We start from the raw sequence: 21,082 nt of genomic DNA, 5'->3' as shown, positions 1-21,082 counted from the left end.
GACGTTCAGGACTCCTGGGCTTTAGAAATTGTAACCCAGGGGTATCTTCTAGATTTCAAAGATTCTCCTCCAAGGGGGAGATTCCATCTTTCTCAATTGTCTGTAAACCAGACAAAAAGAGAGGCGTTCTTACGCTGTGTAGAAGACCTATATAAAACTACTTAACAGTGACTTATAATCGCAACATATACAGGTATACCTCACTTTACAGCGATTCTCTAATACAGCGCTTTGTGGAGCTGAAGTTCAACCTCCAAGGATTTTGAAACAGTGCTGTAATCATTGTGAGATTGCGAGAAAAGTGAATGGCACCATTTTGTTATGCTTAGTTCACTCTGTTAACAGCATTGAAGTGCAATATGTGTCTCAGTGCTATAGTCTGGCAAATTTTACTACATTAATTGGCAATATTTTACAAATATAGTATTTATTGAATACTAATTGAATACTTGTTGTGCTAGTGTTAAACTAAACGCAGCACTATTGCACCCCTAATATATGTTAGTTCAAACATGTTTTCAAGATTTTAAACATTGAAAACAAAGCTAAAACTGCCTTGTTTCACTTTAAGGCGGTTTTCACTTTACAACGGGGCTCCGGTCCCTAACCCGCTGTATGAGCGGGGTATACCTGTATAGCAATTAGACAAAAACGTGTTGCAGCACGCCCACACATACTATCCCCACGGAGGACTTAACAACAGCGCTTTTAACAAAAAGCAATTAACAATTACTCTAACGATCACGGCAGAAAGACTTTATCTTTCATAACTTATTATACGATTTTTACTATATCACTTTATTTTTGTTTCACTTTTATTATTTGTTACTAATGTTGATACCATTGACGCTATTTTAATTATGTATGTTCAGCTTTAAACAAACGAATATGGTAAATATGGTAATTAAGAATTAATATTGCGAATATTCTTTGTGGATACCATACTTCTTCACAAGTCCACTATATCAAATCCATAAAAAATATCTGCAATTAAACCAAAATTCAAATATACAGATATGTTTGTATAATACACTAAGTAACAGGAATTGGAAAACATATTATATCATTTTATTCACACTGTATGGTTGGCCAACCAGTTAGATATGTTTTAAGAATCAATTTCTATTGTTTTAAATTTTATTGTATGTATTTATAATTCTAAAAATAAATAGATCTCATTGTATCAAACTTCATAGTAAGACTATCTTTCCTTATTGGGTAATTAAGCACAAGCGCTTAAGAGTCTAATCCAATCCAGTAGAAGACCTATATACCATGGGAGTGATCTGCCAAGTTCCGAAAACAAAACAGGGGCAGGGGTTCTACTCCAATCTGTTTGTGGTTCCCAAACAAGAGGGAACCTTCAGACAAATTTTAGATCTCAAGATCCTAAACAAATTCCTCAGAGTCCCATCCTTCAAGATGGAGACCATTTGGACTATTTTACCAATGATCCAGGAGGGTCAATATATGACCACCGTGGACTTAAAGGATGCGTATCTACACATCCCTTTCCACAAAGATCATCCCCAGTTCCTCAGGTTTGTCTTTCTGGACAAGCATTACCAGTTTGTGGCTCTTCCCTTCGGGCTGGCCACAGCTCCCAGAATTTTCACAAAGGTGCTAGGGTCCCTTCTGGCGGTTCTAAGGCCGCGGGGCATAGCAGTAGCGCCTTATCTGGACGATATCTTAATTCAGGCGTCGACTCACCAACTAGCCAAGTCTCACACGGACATCGTGTTGGCTTTTCTAAGATCTCACGGGTGGATGGTGAACGTAAAAAGGAGTTCACTTATCCCCCTCACAAGAGTTCCATTCCTGGGAACTCTAGATTCGGTGGACTTGAAAAATTTTCTGACGGAGGTCAGGAAATCAAAGATTTTAACCACCTGCCGAGCTCTTCATTCCATTCCTCGGCCGTCAGTGGCTCAGTGTATGGAGGTAATCGGACTAATGGTAGCGGCAATGGACATAGTTCCGTTTGCTCGCTTGCATCTCAGACCACTGCAACTATGCATGCTCAAACAGTGGAATGGGGATTATGCAGATTTATCTCCTCAGATAAATCTGGATCAAGAGACCAGAGACTCTGTTCTTTGGTGGTTGTCATAGGATCATCTATCCCAGGGAATGTGTTTCCGCAGGCCAACATGGGTCATAGTGGCGACGGACGCCAGTCTCTTGGGCTGGGGTGCAGTCTGGAATTCCCTAAAAGCACAGGGTTTGTGGACTCAGGAGGAGGCTCTCCTCTCGATAAATATTCTAGAACTGAGAGCGATATTCAACGCGCTTCAGGCATGGCCTCAGCTGGCTTCGGCCAGATTCATAAGATTCCAGTCGGACAATATCACGACTGTAGCATATATCAATCATCAGGGTGGAACAAAGAGTTCTCTAGCGATGATAGAGGTTACCAAAATAATTTGATGGGCAGAGACTCACTCTTGCCATCTATCAGCAATCTATATCCCAGGAGTGGAGAACTGGGAAGCGGATTTTTTAAGTCGTCAGACTTTTCATCCGGGGGAGTGGGAACTCCATCCGGAGGTGTTTGCACAATTGATTCAGCAATGGGGCACACCAGAATTGGATCTGATGGCGTCTCGTCAGAACGCCAAACTTCCTTGTTACGGGTCCAGGTCAAGGGATCCTCAGGCAGTACTGATATATGCTCTAGCAGTACCCTGGTCGTTCAACCTGGCTTATGTGTTTCCACCATTTCCTCTCCTTCCTCGTTTGATTGCCAGAATCAAACAGGAGAGAGCTTTGGTGATTTTGATAGCACCTGCGTGGCCACGCAGGACTTGGTATGCAGACCTGGTGGACATGTCATCTCTTCCACCATGGACTCTGCCACTGAGACAGGACCTTCTGATTCAAGGTCTGTTCCAGCATCCAAATCTAGTTTCTCTGTGGCTGACTGCTTGGAGATTGAACGCTTGATTTTATCCAAGCGGGGTTTCTCTGAGTCGGTCATAGATTCCTTGATTCAGGCTCGAAAGCCTGTCACTAGGAAAATTTATCATAAGATATGGCGTTAATTTCTTTATTGGTGCGAATCCAAAGGCTACTCATGGAGTAAGATCAGGATTCCTAGGATTTTGTCCTTTCTCCAAGAAGGATTGGAGAAGGGGTTATCAGCTAGTTCCTTAAAGGGACAGATATCTGCTTTATCAATTCTACTGCACAAGCGTCTGGCAGATGCTCCAGACGTTCAGTCGTTCTGTCAGGCTTTAGTGAGAATCAAGCCTGTGTTTAAACCTGTTGCTCTGCCATGGAGTTTGAATTTAGTTCTTAAAGTTCTCCAAGGGGTTCCGTTTGAACCTATGCATTCCATAGATATTAAGCTTCTATCTTGGAAAGTTCTGTTTTTAGTTGCTATCTCTTCGGCTTGAAGAGTTTCTGAACTATCTGCATTGCAATGCGACTCGCCTTATCTTGTTTTCCATGCTGATAAGGTGGTTTTGCGTACCAAACCTGGATTCCTTCCTAAGGTTGTTACTAATAGGAATATCAATCAGGAAATTGTTGTTCCTTCTCTGTGTCCTAATCCTTCCTCTAAGAAGGAGCGTCTGTTGCACAACTTGGACGTGGTTGAAGTTTTACTTGCAAGCAACCAAAGATTTCCATCAAATATCTTCTTTGTTGTCTTTTATGGAAAACGTAGAGGTCAAAAAGCTACGGCTACCTCTTTCTTTTTGGCTGAAAAGCATCATCTGTTTGGCATACGAGACTGCTGGACAGCAGCCTCCTGAAAGGATTACAGCTCACTACTAGAGCGGTGGCTTCCACATGGGCTTTTAAAAATGATGCTTCTGTTGAACAGATTTGTAAGGTCGTGACTTGGTCTTCACTTCATTCCTTTTCCAAATTTGATACTTTTGCTTCTTCGGAGGCTATTTTTGGGAGAAAGGTTCTTCAAGCAGTGGTGCCTTCTGTTTAACCATCTGTCTTGTTCCTCCTGTTCATCCGTGTCCTGTAGCTTTGGTATTGTATCCCACAAGTAAAGGATGAATCCGTGGACTCGTCGTACCTTATAGAAGAAAAGTAAATTTATGCTTACCTGATAAATTCATTTCTTCTATGGTACGACGAGTCCACTGCCCGCCCTGTCATTTTTAGACAGATTATATTTTTCGATTATAAACTTCAGTCACCTCTGCACCTTTTAGTTTCTCCTTTTTCTTCCTGTACCTTCGGTCGAATGACTGGGGGGTGGAGCTAAGGGAGGAGCTATATAGACAGCTCTGCTGTGGTGCTCTTTGCCACTTCCTGTTAGCAGGAGGATAATATCCCACAAGTAAAGGATGAATCCGTGGACTCGTCGTACCATAGAAGAAATTAATTTATCAGGTAAGCATAAATTTCCTTTTTTTGGGTGAACGGGTTAAAAATTGAATTTTGCTTTTCCAGTACATATAAAAGTTATGTTTACAATATGCTGTAGTCTGTTAAGTGTGCAATAACTATATATATAACAAAAACAATGTAAATGCCTAAATTAAAAAATACTTTATTGCTAAAAAAATTCTAACCATCATCAAAGATCACATATCACCATATTAAATATTTATTTTTTTAAACATTTTATCTTTACTGAAAATGAGCCCTGCTCCTGTCCAGGAATCCAATACAGGCAGATAGCAGTAGGGGTGGGGGACTGCTCCTTTCAGAAATGCTGTGGCTTGCTGATATCAAATACAATGTAGATGCAGTTAACCCAGCAGCTAGCTAGGAGAGGTGACTGCAGTTTTGGCTTTTTTTGGCAGCCGCGGGGTTAACTGCATCTGCTATGTATTTGAGCCATTTCTCAGAGAGCAGGAGATTGTGTGGGAGGTTCCATAATGATTACATACCCTAAGTTTGACTGCAGACGTCCCTAGGGGGAAATATAAGTAAGTGGCTTTCCCTCCTCTTCACATCTCCTGCATGGGCTCTGCTTTTAGACTTCTATAGATTGAACGGCTGCTACTGAGATCACAAACAGAAAGTGAAAGTAAAACAGCCATTTTATAAATGTGTGCTTAAAGCAACCACTAGATGGAGCTGGTTTGCAAAAAATCACATACAAATCAATGCAGTATAGCCACTTTTGAGGATTTTTTTTTATAGCAAAAAATCGCATACTCTCGCGGTTTTTAAATCGTGAGAGCAGAGTATTTGTGTATTTTTTAATCAAAAGGTTAAACAATAAATAGTATTTTATTCACAGATATATATATATATATATATATATATATATATATATATATATATATATATATACATACATACATACATACATACATACATACATACATATTCATAACTACATATTCATAACTACCTTCAGGTTTAGCTGTGTTGGGTTATTTATTTATTGATTTATTTTTAAGTGCACTCCATTAAAGTAAATGTAGCCACCAATCACCAAGCGCTACCCAGGGTGCTGAACCTAAAATAGGCCGGCTCCTAAGCTTACATTCCTACTTTTTCAAATAAAGATACCAAGAGAACAAAGAAAAATTGCTAATAGTAGTAAATTAGAAAGTTGCTTAAAATTGCATGCTTTATCTGAATCATGAAAGAAAAAGAATGTGGGTTTAATATCCCTGTATTAGGCTTTTGTTTACAGAGAAAATATAATGAAGCATGTATTTACAGAAAGTGATAAACTAATGAATTTTGTTTTCTTGCAAGCTCCAATTGTTTTGATGGGTTGTATTTTCAAAGAACAAAACCAGCTAGTTGAAATTTAAAAATAAACATATGGAGCAATTTGTCATACATTTTACACACTTCAGCTGGTATAACAAGTTGTTGGAAACACATTTAGGTAAAGATAATTTACACTGTCCCTTTAAGGATAGACAGAGTGTCCTAGTAAATAAAGTACATTCAGCAGAGGGGGCATTTACTAGTGGTGTTCCTCAGGGGTCAGTTCTGGCACCTTTTTTGTTTAACATAATTATCAGTGATATCAGCAAAGGGCTTCAGGGGAAAGTTTGTCGGTTTGCAGATGATAGAAAAAATTGTAATTGAGTTGATGATCTTCTGGGGGTGGACCAAATGAGAACTGATATAAAAAAATTGGAGGATTGGACAAATGACAGAGATCGAAAATGTAACCCCTTCACTATCGGGACTTTCAGAGAATTGTTAGTCTTGTTTTTTTCCCCCTGTTTTTTTTATTTACCTGTCAAAAAAAAAAAAAAAAATTAAAAAAAAAAAAAAAAAAATATATATATATATATATATATATATATATATTATTATAATTTTTTTTATTTTAAGTAGACGATGTATTGATCTAGGCCTCTTTTTACAAACTTTGGGTTTATCACTGAAATTAACATATAGCTTGTGCAATCATGGCACAAATGATTGTAGAAGCTTCTCTCGAATCCCCTTGTTAATAAATTGCAGACATGCATGTCATTGCCATTGTTTTTTGCTAATTAGAAGGACGCTAACTACAGCTGCGCACCACACTTCTATTATTCCTGAGTTTCTTAAAAAACAGTGAAGGGGTTAATAAGGTAGCTTGTAAGGTTCAATTTAGGTTTAGTGTAGAGATTACCCTCCCACCTGACACCTCTCACCCCCTAATCCCTACCTGATCCCTCCGAAACAGCTCTCTTACCTCCCTCACCCCCCACTGGTCACCACCATCTTAGGTACTGGCAGACAGTCTGCCAATATTATGTTTTTAAGGCTTTTTTTTCTGCATTGTAGGATTCCACTTACCCTCCAACCTCCCTGATTTGTCCCAAACAGCTCTCTTACCCTTTCCCGCTAACTAGTGTCTAACTAGAAAGCTGCCAATACCTATAAAATGCGTATGTGTGTGTATATATATGTATAATATATATATATGTATATATATATATATATATATATATATATATATATATATATATATATATATATATATATATATATATATATATGATAATCTTCAGTGAAAAGGATGCACTCACCAGGCACTTCCACAATCATCACCTTTTATTTATGTAACGTTTTGTGGTTTTATCCTCTTTGTCAGACACAAAAAATATGACAACACCAGATACATCCTTTTCTCTGAAGATTATATATATATATATATATTCTGGAACAGAAGAGGGAAGGGCGCACAGCAAAAGAAACCTCCTGGTGTAGTATATCAAGACACTTGTTAAGAATACTGTAGTGCAGTGACAAATGCAAACTCGCGTGTTTCCACCTCAACCTTATGAGGTATAGATAAGACTCTGAGTGGTGAATGTCCACTAAGGAAGGCAATCCAATCCCCTTGTGCTTGCAACTTGTACTTCTCTCCTTATATGTAGTCCTCACCTCTCCAGCAGAAACTTAACCACTTCGAAAAAGGAGGCTGCAATATCTATCCTGGAGGAAATCCTCTCACAAGCGTTATTTATTGGGGGGATGAAAGAATAGGTGTCGCACACCACAAAGTTCTTTAAAAGTGTGCTTTAATTTGACATGTTGTGCATAAATATGACATAAAAAACTCTCATTAAAAACCGCAGATACCGGTTCAAATAAAAATATATATACAAAGGTGGCTGTAGAAAACTCACTCGTTTTGTATTTGTATAAAAAACAATGTGGCTAGTTACAAAATCCCCAGTGAATCTGGGTCCTTAGCTAACCGTGCCGTGGCACTTCGTTACTGAATCTCGGCTCGTGAGGGGGCGTGGACTACAGTGTCTTGATATACTACACCAGGAGGTTTCTTTTGCTGGGCGCCCTTCCCTCTTCTGTTCCAGAATTTATTTTCCTAAAGTAGCTTTCCTGTATACAGGGGGACTTCGTTTACCTTTGGGATTAGGCTGCAGGTGGAAGAAATCAACTTTGACTCCCTCCAGATATCACCATTGGTGTCATTGGAAGAAAAGAAAGGGAGACAATACTGGTACATAAGTTTACAGATTGGGACTGTCCAGGTTTATAGCGCTGTATTGCTCTGTTTGTGCATATATATATATATATATATATATATGCAAACAATTTCCAGTTCAGCCCACCGGGAGATATCAGCTTGGGTGCAAAAATGATGAAGGGGTTGTGAACCCCGAAAACGTTCCATTAAAAAAAGTTTTGTGGAAGTCCTGAGAGTGCATTTGTCTTTGTTACACATATATATATATATATATATATATATATATATATATATATATATATATATATCAAATATATAAATTTCTTTTCTGTAGTGTAGTGGTTTCCCCCCCCCCCTTTTTTTCTGTAGCGTATTTCCCAATCCCTCCCTCTCCTTGTCGATAAACCAGAGTGAAAAGGTTTTTTTTTTCATGGCACTCGTGCACGTTATGCGCTATGACATCATGATGTATTGTGACGGAATTGATTTGATGCACTCAAACGTTTTGTATGTGAAATGATGTTGCAATGGGCACATAGCGCATTGGCAGAACACAATGAACGAAAGAAGTGGATTTTCAGAGTCGAGGCGAAATACTACTAGGAGTGATAATAGGAATGATACTAACCCCAAATTTTATATTTCATGATTCAGATAGAGCATGCAACTTTTTAATTTACTCCTACTATCAATTTTTCTTCATTGCTATCATTATTTAAAACGTAGGAATTTAAAGCTTAAATTCTTTCTGTAGTAGATATTTTTTTTAGTTAACTTTGCTTAAATCACTGAATAAATTATACTAGCTTTACGGAAGGAATGAAAAATAGTTGTTTTCGACAAACCTCAACTTTCCATTAACCCTATAAGTACTTACAAATAACTAGGCGTCAGGGCTCAGCACATTTGTTTAAATTTTAGTTGCCAGCTCCAAAAATAAGAGACAAGAAAAATAGTTTTCAATGCATTAGGGCATTGTATATGTGACGGCTAGATGGAAGATACTTTATATAAGCAGCTGTTCCAGCGCATGATCTGTAGGGGACAGCCCCAACATTCCAGGCACAAATCTTTCTGGACCTCTGCTCCCAGGGCATTGGGTATCTTTGTAAGCACCACAGCTGAGTTTTCTAGGTTCTATGGTACCATGTATTTCTCACATCCTCTGTTACTATTAATTTAAAACCTTTTCTATGAAAAAACATGTAAAGTCTGCTTTCTTAAAGATAAGGACGACGGAAAACTGCTAGTATGAACAGCATTAGTACAGCAAATACACATGACGGCAAACATACCTAAGTGTCATATAGAGATGCATTGACACGTAAGGTGATAGAAAGTGTTTCTCATTGGCATATGATTGCATGACCTAGTATACATATTTAAAGGGACACTGAAGTTCACTTTTTTTCTTCTTTAGTATCACCTACATTGTTCATCCTATGCCTAGCTCCTTTCCAGTTGTGTTTTTTTTTTTTTAAATTTATTTATTTTTGACAAATTGGATGGTACAACAGATTAGAAGCCATACTTGCCCCTCTGTAATGTAGAATATTAGAGCCCATCCTCGTGACACTGCAATCAATCTCTGATTTGTAGTACCGTAACGGTAAAGGAGCTAGGAGGAGGATAAAGAATTAAGAGAAGGAGGTAAGCTGGAACAAGGATCTTAAAACAATAATAGAGGGAGTCCTAGTTTTGGACTGGTCTCTAACCATGTTTGTGATATTGAAGCAGAATAAATGTTGGAATTAAAGGGACATTATACACTAATTTTTTCTTTGCATAAATGTTTTGTAGATTATATATTTATAAAGCCCATAAAGTTTTTTGTTGTTGTTTTTTTTAAATGTATAGTTTTGCTTATTTTTAAATAACATTGTGCTGATTTTCAGACTCCTAACCAAGCCCCCAAATTTTGCGAGAATACCGTCCGCTACCTACTCCAGCTTGCTCCTGTTTGTGTTTAGGGTCTTTTCATATGCAAAAGAAGGGGGAGGGTGAGTGTCTTATTTCCCACTTGCAGTGGGCTTTCCAACTACCTTTTCAACAGAGTTAAACTGAGAGCTTCTAAGTAAGTTTTTAAACCGTTTATACTGGATTTTTATATCAGTATCTGTGCATCTTATTCTTTATAGTAGTGTCTATTACATGCAGGTATATGAAAAAGAGTGTATGCTGTCTCTTTAACCCCTTAAGGACCACAGCACTTTTCCATTTTCTGTCCGTTTGGGACCAAGGCTATTTTTACATTTCTGCAGTGTTTGTGTTTAGCTGTAATTTTCCTCTTACTCATTTACTGTACCCACACATATTATATACCGTTTTTCTCGCCATTAAATGGACTTTCTAAAGATACCATTATTTTCATCATATCTTATAATTTACTATAAAAAAATTATAAAATATGAGGAAAAAATGGGAAAAAAACACACACTTTTTCTAACTTTGAACCCCAAAATCTGTTACACATCTACAACCACCAAAAAACACCCATGCTAAATAGTTTCTAAATTTTGTCCTGAGTTTAGAAATACCCAATGTTTACATGTTCTTTGCTTTTTTTGCAAGTTATAGGGAAATAAATACAAGTAGCACTTTGCTATTTCCAAACCACTTTTTTTCAAAATTAGCGCTAGTTACATTGGGACACTGATATCTCTCAGGAATACCAGAATATCCCTTGACATGTATATATATTTTTTTTAGAAGACATCCCAAAGTATTGATCTAGGCCCATTTTGGTATATTTCATGCCACCATTTCACTACCAAATGCGATCAAATAAAAAAAATTGTTCACTTTTTCACAAATTGTTTCATTATTTACAAACAACTTGTGCAATTATGGCATACATGGTTGTAAATGCTGCTCTGGGACAGAGACATACATGGCTTTGGCGTTGCTTTTTAGTATTTAGAAGGCCGCTAAATGCTGCTGCGCACCACACGTATTATGCCCAGCAGTGAAGGGGTTAATTAGGGAGCTTGTAGGGAGCTTGCAGGGTTAATTTTAGCTTTAGTGTAGGTATCAACCTCCCACATGACACATCACACCCCCTGATCCCTCCCAATCAGCTCTCTTCCCTCCCCCACCCCACAATTGTCCCCGCAGTAAGTCTGCCAGTACTAAAATAAGAGTTTTTTTGGGATTTAAAAAAAATAAAAAATAATAATTCTGCTCTGTAGGATCCCCCCTTAGCCCCCAACCTCCCTGATCCCCCCACCAAACAGCTCTCTAACCCCCCTCTCTGCCTTATGCGCCATATTGGGTACTGGCAGCTGTCTGCCAGTACCCAGTTTGAAATCAAATTTGTTTTTTATAAAATTTTATTATTTTAAAAATACTATTTTCTGTAGTGTCGCTGCCCCCCCTCAACCCCCAACCTCCCACCCTCCCAGATCGTTAAAATTTGTAATGTTCCCACCCTCTCTCCCACCGAGTACCACCTTTCAGTTGTTCCATAGTTTAGGGTTCCCACACGCCCGTGCGCGCACTCGATCCCGCCCACCCGCCTCCCTGGATCAGCTTTCACCCACCAACGAACATGGCCATTGATGGCCGATGCAGAGAGGGCCACAGGGTGGCTCTCTCTGCATCGGACGGCTAAAAAATGTTATAGCAGTATGCCTCAATATCGAGGCATCATTGCTATAACATGAAAGCAGTTGGAAGTGATCAGGATCGCTTCCACTGCTTTCAAAGACCAACGACGTACGGGGTACGTCCTTGGTCATTAACTGCATTTTTTTGCAGGACGTACCCCATACGTCGTTGGTCGTTAAGGGGTTAAAGGGACACTAAACTCAATTTTTTTTATTTCATGATTCAGATAGAGCATGCAATTTTAGGCAACTTTCTAATTTACTCCTATTATCAAATTTTTTTTGTTCTCTTGCTATCTTTATTTGAAAAAGAAGGTATCTAAGCCAAGGAGCCAGCCAATTTTTGGTTAAGGACCATGGACAGCCTTTGTTTAGTGGTGGTGTCCAATCAGCAAGGACAACCCAGGTTATTCACCAAAAATGGGCCAGCATCTAAACTTACATTCTTGCTTTTCAAATAAAGATACCAAGAGAATGAAGAAAAATTGATAATAGGAGTAAATTAGAAAGTTGCTTAAAATTGCCTGCTCTATCTGAATTACGAAAGAAAAAAATGTGGGTTCAGTGTCCCTTTAAGTGTCCCTTTTTTTTTTTTAAAAGAAAAAAAGTTTTTTTATTTATTGTCAACGTTTTAACAGTAACAGGGAGGGGCACGCAGGCCCCATATTCACACATAAATTACAATCATAGATGTACAGTAGTGAGTCGGACCGTAGGTCCCGATAATTAACAGAAAAGCAAAGTAAAGCTTGAAACAGGAAGGTCACCACTTGTGAAAATGAACACTAGTGCAAACAGGTGACCATAGAGTGACCAATACATCACATTACGCGTCTTAAAGCCAGAATATGATCATGAAGGGGAGGGGAGGCATGAGTATGGAGGGGGTAAAGAAGGTGGGGTGTAAGCTATCTAATGATGGACGGGCAAGGGGTTTTGGGTCGTGACAGGTGGACTCCAGGAGGTGTCATATATATCTATCCAGTCAGCCCATACCAATTCGAGCAAGTCTGATTTGGTTAAGTCAAAGTATATGGTCTTTTCCATGTTGTAGAGAAAGGCCATGGTTTTCACGATTTCGTTCCACGAGGGAGGGGAGTCTTTTTTCCAGGACCTAGCTAAATTAGTTTTAATAGAGGCTAGCAGGTAGATACAGAAGATACTCTGGTGTTTGGGTAAGTCGTGTAAGCCTAGGTGTTTATTGTGCAGTGGCCGGGCCAGATGGAACTCTGATTCCAAAGTCAGTGAGGGTGCGGAACCCTTGAGCCCATAGAAGGTGTAGTTTAGGGCAATCCCACCAGGTATGGAGCATAGTGCCCTGTAGACCGCAATTCCTCCAGCAGAGAGGAGAGGATCCTGGGTACATCTTAGACAGCCGGGAGGGGACCAGGTACCAGTGAGAGACTACTTTATACATTGTAATACAGTGGAGGGTTTTCTTTGTCAAAAGAATAGCCCTTTGCCAAGAGTCTACAGAGATTTGGGAGTGCAACAAAGAGTCCCAACAAAGAGTCCCATCTCAGCAGATGTGGGGCAACTTCAGGCGGAACCGAACCGTCAAATAATCTATAATGAGTCGATAAAGGTCTGACTAGCCTTCCAGATTGACTCCCATGGGGTGGGTTGTCGAGAGGCGGTGGGGTGAAAACCCCAACTTCTCAAGAAGCTTTTAATCCTGATGACCTCGAAGGAGAGGAACGAGGGGATACCTGTGGGCGGATCCCGAAGTGCCAGATCTATTAAACCATCTGGCTGCGAAGCAGACCAGAAGTCCGAGACCTGCTTGATCCCCAATCTAGCCCAGATATTCGGGTGAGTTTGTGCCAACCCTGTGAAGAGGCCAGCTGTCGAAGTGATAGGGGAGGGATGAGGTGCGATCAATTGGTGGTGCCGAATTCTATCCCAGACCTGAAGGCACTCCGTAATGACCAGGTTGTTAATGCCCAGAATCCTGCGGCTGTGAGGTGGAGTCCAAATTACATCCTTCAAAAGGATATTGTGGGGCAGTGAGACCTTTTCAATCTCAAGCCATTAGTCGCAAGACTGCAGGACTCCCCACTGGGAAATATGAGTAAGCATGGCCCCCTCATAGTATTGCACCACTGAGGGGGATGCTAGGCCACCTAAGTGAATAGGAAATTTCAAGGTTCTCTGGGCAATTCAAGGAGGCTTCCCCTGCCAAATGAACTTAGTTATCTCACTCTGGAACTGTAATAGGAGATGCATGGGGACTCTAATTGGGAGACACCGGAAAAGGTAGGTAAGCTTAGGAAGAAAGGACATTTTGATAGAGGCAATACGCCCCATCCATGAGATGGACTTAAGATCCCAGGTGTTTTTTAAAGATCTCCGCTCGGATAGTAGGGGGGTATAATTATCTTTAACCATTTGTGAAGTGCTATTGGATATTTTCACTCCCAGATGAGTGACCTGCTCGTGCGACCATTTGAAATTAAAGCTTTCCTTTAGATTTTGGATATAATTGTGAGTAACCCCACCAGTATACGTCTGTCTTTTGGACATTCAGTTTATAGAATGAGAGGTCCCCAAAGGTCTTTAAGATATCCAATAGTCTAGGGATGGCTCTACCCGGATCCGCGGTAAAAATTGTAATGTCGTCCGCGAATAGTGCTATTTTTTGCAAGGTGCCTGATAGTCTTATTCCTGGTATGGATGTGTCTTCGCAGATATGGGCATCCAGGGGTTTGACCGCTAGGGCAAACGGCAACGGTGACAAGGAGCACCCCTGCCTAGTGCCATTTGAAATGCGAAAAGGGTTTGACTGAAAGCCAAGGCCCGAACAATAGCCGACGGGGCGGAATATAGTGCCTGAATAGCTTTACTGAATGGGAGGGGGAAATTAAAGGCTTTGAGGGTTTCCCACAAGTAGGACCAGCGAACCCGGTCGAAGGCCTTCTCGGCATCCAGGGAGATAACCGAGTAAGGCCTCTGCATTCTAGTAGACTCGCAGACAATATTAATAAACCGCCTGGTGTTGTCTGGCCCCTCGCGTTTATGGATGAACCCTACTTGATCAGGGCTTATGAGACACGGAAGAAGCTTACCAATGCGGTTAGCAAGAATTTGGAATAGATTTTGACATCCACATTGATCAGTGAGATTGGTCTATAGCTTGCGCAGGAAGAAGGATCTTTATCAGGCTTAGGCAGGGTAATTATATCTGCCTTCAAGAATTCGTCTCTCAAGGAACCCTCTTTACTTGCGAGAGCAAAAAACCTCTGCAAATAGGGAGATATTTTATGGTTATACACCTTGTAAAACTGGGCAGAGAAGCCATCTGGTCCTGGGGCCTTAAAGGGTTTAAGGTTTTTTATCGTTTGTTTAATTTCTACCAAGGATAGAGGGGCTGTAAGTGAATCTTGTTGCTCAGTTGTGAGTGTGGGAAGTTTGGCTGAAGATAAGAAGTTTCTAATGTCTTGCCTAGTAGTAGGGGTCAGATTCTCAGAGTTTTTAATATTGTATAGTTTAGAATAAAAATCAGCAAAGCTCTCTCCAATTAGAGAGGGCTTCCTAATCGTTTTACCATTGTAATTGATCTGAGATATGCGGGAAGTGCTATATTTATGTCTGAGCTTATTTGCAAGCATAGTGTCCGGTCTGTTACCTTTATAGTAGTATAGCTGTTTTAATTTGCTAAGGTTGGTTTGTGTACGGCGTAGCTCTAGATGATTAATATGTTCCTTAATTGTAGACATTTGTGAGGTTAAATCTAAGCTGATGGAAGAGCGGTTAAGGGCTTCTAAGGATCTTAGTTTCGTGTGTGCCTGAGCGAGAGTAAGGCCTGCTAACTTTCTCAAGTGGCCTTGTTTACGGATGATAAGGCCCCTGGCTATTGCCTTAATCGCGCCCCAGAGAATGTCATCTTAGGTCTGACCATTGTCATTCCGACCCAGCAGCTCAACCAAGTCCCGTCTCAATTCTTCCCTGAATGGGATGTCAGCCAATAAGTGCCTGGGAAGGCACCAGTTAGATTTAGATGGTGATTTGTCCGAAGGGGATAAATCCGCACTGACTAGGTCGTGATCCGACCAGGAGCTGAGTGAGATATTGGATCGGGAGACCGAGTCCAGGGATCCTGCCTGGCAGAAAATGTAGTCCAAGCGGGAATAAGTTTTGTGTGGGTGTAATCCCTATCGTTGGAGTGTAGGCTCCTCCAAATGTCAAAGTACCCATATTGGGTCATTATGAACCGAAATTGGGCTGAGGAATTCATTTCCGGAGAACAGTTACTATGTGTATTGGGCAATTTGCGGTCGAGTTTTGGGTCCCAAGTCATGTTAAAGTCGCCTGCAATCAAGACCCTCCCTTGCTTAAACTTGTCAAGTGTCTGAAGGATATTGCGGAGACACGCAGGCTGCCGGGAATTAGGTAGATAAATAGATACCAATGTATGGAGGACATGGTCCAGTTTGCAAACTAGGATTGTATATCTGGCTTGGGGGTTTATAAATGCCTGGATTTGCTCATAGGCGACCCTGTTATGTAGTAGAATGGTTGTGCCTCTAGCCTTCTTAGAGAAGGGGGAGTGTTCTAATACCTTGTAGGAGCAGGAGTAGAAATATTGAGGGGCACCTAACTGCCAGTGGGTCTCTTGCAGGAAGACAACATCTGGGTTGTGAAATTTGAGTTCCCGGGACAGAAGACTCCTTTTAAATGGAGTATTAAGGCCCCTTACATTATGAGTAAGCACTTTTAGACTGTGTGCCATCTTAAGAGTCGGGCTCGGGAAAGGGGAGCAGGATGAGAGAGGTAGGGGATGGGTGGGGGTTAGGGCTAGGACAGATAGATTCCTTGGTGTTGTATTGGTAGATGAGGTGAAAATAGTTCACCTAAGTGGAACCCTGGCGTGGGCTACCTATATGGGGGGGGGGGAGCTAGGAGAGAAGTTTCCAAAGAGAAGGCCGAGAACATCGGACCCTCTCCATGTAAAAAGGAAGAAATGCATGTAAATGTATAAATCAGATAAAGAACCTGAGAGAACTGTAGTAGATATGTGTGGACAGCAACAACAAACATAATTAAGGTGCAACATACCCAACTAAACAGAAATACCAACAATCATAACATAACATGGTAAAACAGTGCAACTGCCATCTAGAGAATAAAGGTACCATCACACCTACCTAGATAGAAGTCAATGACCTATTCTGGGGTAGCCTCATAGAGTTTTGAACAAACGAGTATGGATTCTGGTAATTCAAACATGAGCATACATTAGTATAATAAAATACAATAGCATTAACAGTATTAATAGTCCCAACGAGGACCTCTTAGGGCCTGGCACAAGGTGGATGTTTCTTTGACTGTAGGGCCACCCTTAGGAACGGACCCTATGATGAGGCGTGATGGCAGGGAGTTGTTGTTGGCCAGAGGTGCCACCCTTCCAAGATGAGGGGTCTTAGGGACCCCGAGAGCCCTGAGTTTTTTTGTCTTTTGGTGCGCTGGTCCTTAGCGGCCCATTCAGGCGCCGTGGCTCTCAACTTCGCTTTACTGGGCGTGGGTTCCACCGTGTCACCTTTGGTGAGACCCCACTGTGCTAGTAGTGTCGTGCCCTGGGCCAGTGAGGAGATTATGTGAGTCTGATTGTCCTTTGAGATCAGTAACTTGGCTGGGTAACCCCATCTATACCGAATGGCAGCTTTTCTGAGGGCCAGTGTGACCGGCTGGTATTGTCTTCTGTATTGTAGGGTGTGGGCCAACAAATCTGGAAGAAGTTGGATAGCTTGAAATTTTTCTGCCACTTGGGGTTTGCGGAAAGCGGCCTGCATCAGCTTGTCTTTAAAGAGGAAGCTGTGAAAGCAGACTATAACGTCTCTTGGTTTTTCTTGTGAAATAGTCCTTGGGCGTAACGCTCTGTGTGCTCTTTCCATAGTGTTGGTTAGGCCCTCCATAGGACCAAGGAGATTGTCAAAAAGCTCCAACAGAAAACCTTGCAGGTCTCTTGATGTGATATCCTCCGGTATACCCCTGAATCTGATGTTGTTTCTTCGGGCCCGATCTTCAACATCTGCCAGCTTAAACTCCAGTTGACTCAGTTGATCAGACAGAGATTCGGAATATGTCAGTAGGTTTGATTGATCTGTGGTAATATCATCTTGCCACCTTTCCAAGGAATCCACCCGTTCACCTATTTCCGAAATATCCTTTTTAAGCTCAGCATGACTTTTTTGAATTTCTTTTGTGATGAAGTGTGTCTGACTAGCAAGCATCCTCTTTAGAGTGTCTTCCGTAATGAAGTTCTGAGACCTGGAGTTTAGCGTAGCTTCATGTTGGGAGCTTTCTCCCAAAGATTCTGAGCCACTCAGGCCATCATTGGAGTCTTCTTCTGGCTCCTTTTGTTGCAGGGAGAAATGGCCTAGGACCGTTTTCTTAACCGATCCGGGGGTTTTTGTTTGCCGTCTGGCTGTATGAGGCATTTTGGAGAGAGCAGACCAGAGAAAATAGGTGAAGTAAATGGCGGCACAGGACAAGTCAGGGTATAGGGGCACCAATGTTTAGACACACAGGTAGTTACAAAAATAGAAACATGAATAAGAAGTCACAAAACACCCAGCACATGAAGAGAGGCCCAGAGGGCCTCCCCTACCTCTACCCCTCCATGACGGCCTCCCTGCTAGAGATTAAATGTCCTCGAGCACAGTTTAAAGTGGGGAAATCCGCCACCGAGGAGCAAAGGCCAGCGAGGCCTCCCCCAGACACAGGTCAGTGGCAGAACCACCCCCGACCCAATGACAGAGACTTGGTTTTGCTTTGAGGTAAGTCCCCTTCTGGCCCGGGAGCAGGGGATACGACCTTGCGGAAGGGGAAAAGGGAAGAGGAAGTGACCAACCCAGACAAGCTGGGCCGGAAAGTGGGGCCAGCCGGGGGTCACCTACTTAAAATAATAAATGAAAATCGCTCTCCTAACAAAACAAGTTAATGTTTCACACAAAATAAATGATGGTGGTACACCACAAAGTATGACCTGCGGTTAGAGCTTAGTAAGAAAACATATGTTCTGGGAGGTAGCACCCTTGTGGAGTAGATTGGCTAGCCCTAGGTGAAGCTATGGCAAGTCAGTAAAGATGGTGGTGAGGGGCAGGTATTAATATAGAAAGAACTCTGGGTTTGGGGGGTTATTAGTACAGAATGGCGCTAGGTGAATGCGCCGGGCAGATGCTCCACGAGCAGTACTACATATTTATGTTGAAGTAGATAGTGACTCTAACGTGGAAGGCCCCAGTAGTGTGGATTGGAATGTGGTCTGCTGTGTGATGTTGTGCAAGTGTCTTAAGGATTAACCGCTAAAACATACAAAGTGTGAGATTAGCCCCAGCAAATCAAGAATATGGCAGTCACACAGCAAAAAACACAAAAGCACTCCACTCTGTGTTAATACAACAGAGAAACATTAGCTGACGCAGCAGCAAAGATGAGGGGTAGGAAGGGAAGGTTATGTTGTCCTTTAATGTTGCCCCAGAAAGGAGAAAGGCACAGATGGTGGGAGTTGAACAAAACACAGAACTTCCAGTATATGAGACAGGGTGTAAAGTTATGCAGGTGATAAGTTCCAAAAGTTTTATGGAAAGGGATGCTGATATGGGTCTTGTTGGGAAAATCACTCGCTGCTTCCTCTGGCTGTTATAAGAACTCGGTGCAGCAATAACAATGTGTGCCCTGTTTAACTTTTTCTGTCCCAAGTGGTAACCCTGAGGAGATTTAGAAAATAGGGCTGAGGGGGTGCTTGCCTCTGTGCTTAGTGGACCACAGTATCTCCTCTCCCCAGGGGACCACAGTATCTCCTCTCCCCAGGGGATTAGGACTAGACCCAATTGGTGAGGAAAAGGAGAAGAACTCTTACTGGGATATGTCCTCTCACTGATGTGTCGGCTGTAAGGGGACCTGCATATCCATAACTCTGCTGCTGAACAAACCAGCTCCTCTCCTGTTGCCTATCGCCACAACTGCAGAGGACCCGCCGTGCGGGACAGCTATAGCTATGTGTCTGAGTCCAGCAGCAAAGATGGCGGCCGTTCGCGCCGCTTCCTCCTCCGTGCACTAATTCAGGCCCAGGCACCGCGTGGAGACGCGCCGGTCTCCTCTTCAGACTCGAGCAAGATCAGCAGCAGGTAGGGACGTCCCGGAGCTCCCACTGGGTTTACTTGTACTGTGCTCCTGACCGGAGCCCCGGCCCTCCGGAGCTGTGCAGTGGCAGTTAATAGGTGTAAGGGTTGGCGGGCGAGGTCTTCGGTCTCCTTCTGCCGAATTGGAGCACCGCCAACGTAGGTATCCAGCAGTCTGATGAAGAAGCCGGTCTGTGTTATCTAGCCTCCGGAGCGGAGTTCCGACCCTCCGGATGGCTTAGCCCTGCGCGGGCCTGGTAGTTGAGTCCCGGGCCTTACCCAATACAGCTTCGAGGTAAAACGAGGGGAAGTTGTCAAAGATTCTCTCAAAATAGTGTCCTATGTAGGCAGGGTGACTTGTATACCTAATGGGGACACTTTTAAAGCATTGCAGCTTTAATTATACCACTTTTAATGCTTTTATGGAATGGAGCTCTCCTGTAATGCTTCCTCACAGCATGGCGGTTAGCTCCGCCCCCAAGTGTCCCTTTTTAAGGTTTGTATAAAGTAATGTTGCTAGTGTTCATTAGCTAAAAAATTGACATTGCTAAATATATAGTCTGATAAGCAAAGCATACTTATCTGGGATTTTAGGTGGCTGCTATCTATAGAAGGCATAGAGCCAGGGATAGTGAAACTAACTTCTTGTAGCGCTTTGTTGATTTTTGCTTATTTGATTCTATTTTTTTTCCTTTCAGGATGTGTGTTGGTGAGAGTATTGGGAGTGAGTGCCCTTTGTGTCACACACCGGCTTGGGTGCAAGATGTGCAGATAAACAGGCAGTTGGAAAATATGATCCAGCTTTGCAGCAAACTGAGGAACTTGCTGGATAAGGACAAGTCTAGTGGTAAGAAGTGTCCTACGATTATGTACTCCATGATGTAATGCAGTGAAAAGGTTTTGCTACATCACCTTCTTTCTTCTTAATCCATTGTTTGAATATTATATACAGTACTGTGCATTTGAATCATTGCAAAATAATGAGGTGAACAGGCATTTAATAATCTGTACATTTTTTAGGACCAGTAAATACAGTAGATTTACATAATCAACAAATGGATGATAACAAAACAATTCAATAGCACTTACTCTGAACTTCAAATCAGTAGTTGATTTTTTTTCCGGAAAAATTTAAAGGGACATTATACACCCAAAAAATATGGTCAATTTAAATAAAGCATTAAAAGAAGATAAAGTCCCCCCCCCCCCCCTCATGGTTACCACAGCATTTAATGAGATTGACCGGAGGAGAACTGTGTTAACCAGGAAGGGGGGGATGGAAGTGGAATCCCTGCAGAGTTAAAATGGACAGAAGGAAAAATATGCTGCTGAGTTTAGTTGCTTCGGTGTTTATCGCATCAGTGTTGGAGTGTAAAGACAAGCTAAGTAAAGCAACTGCTTATGGTTCTACACAGAACTAATTCACAATACTATACTTATGATTTTAAACTATAGAAAACTGCCTATACTCAGTTATAATTGCATATAAT

General features: G+C 41.6%; 1 protein-coding gene across 1 annotated transcript in view; it reads left to right on the top strand.

Annotated features, from left to right (window-relative positions):
• Nucleotides 1-21,082, top strand: part of BARD1 (BRCA1 associated RING domain 1) — a 366,475-nt gene that overhangs the window by 22,554 nt on the left and 322,839 nt on the right. The window contains exon 3 of the mRNA XM_053698805.1: nt 20,291-20,439. Within this exon, the coding sequence (XP_053554780.1) occupies nt 20,291-20,439 (149 nt within the window). The remainder of the gene's footprint in view (nt 1-20,290; nt 20,440-21,082) is intronic.

The sequence above is a fragment of the Bombina bombina genome, chromosome 1 (genome assembly GCF_027579735.1).
Source record: "Bombina bombina isolate aBomBom1 chromosome 1, aBomBom1.pri, whole genome shotgun sequence".
Taxonomy (NCBI): Eukaryota; Metazoa; Chordata; class Amphibia; order Anura; family Bombinatoridae; genus Bombina; species Bombina bombina.
The sequence above is the reverse complement of the archived record's forward strand: the minus strand, read 5'-3'. Positions and strand labels throughout refer to the sequence as shown.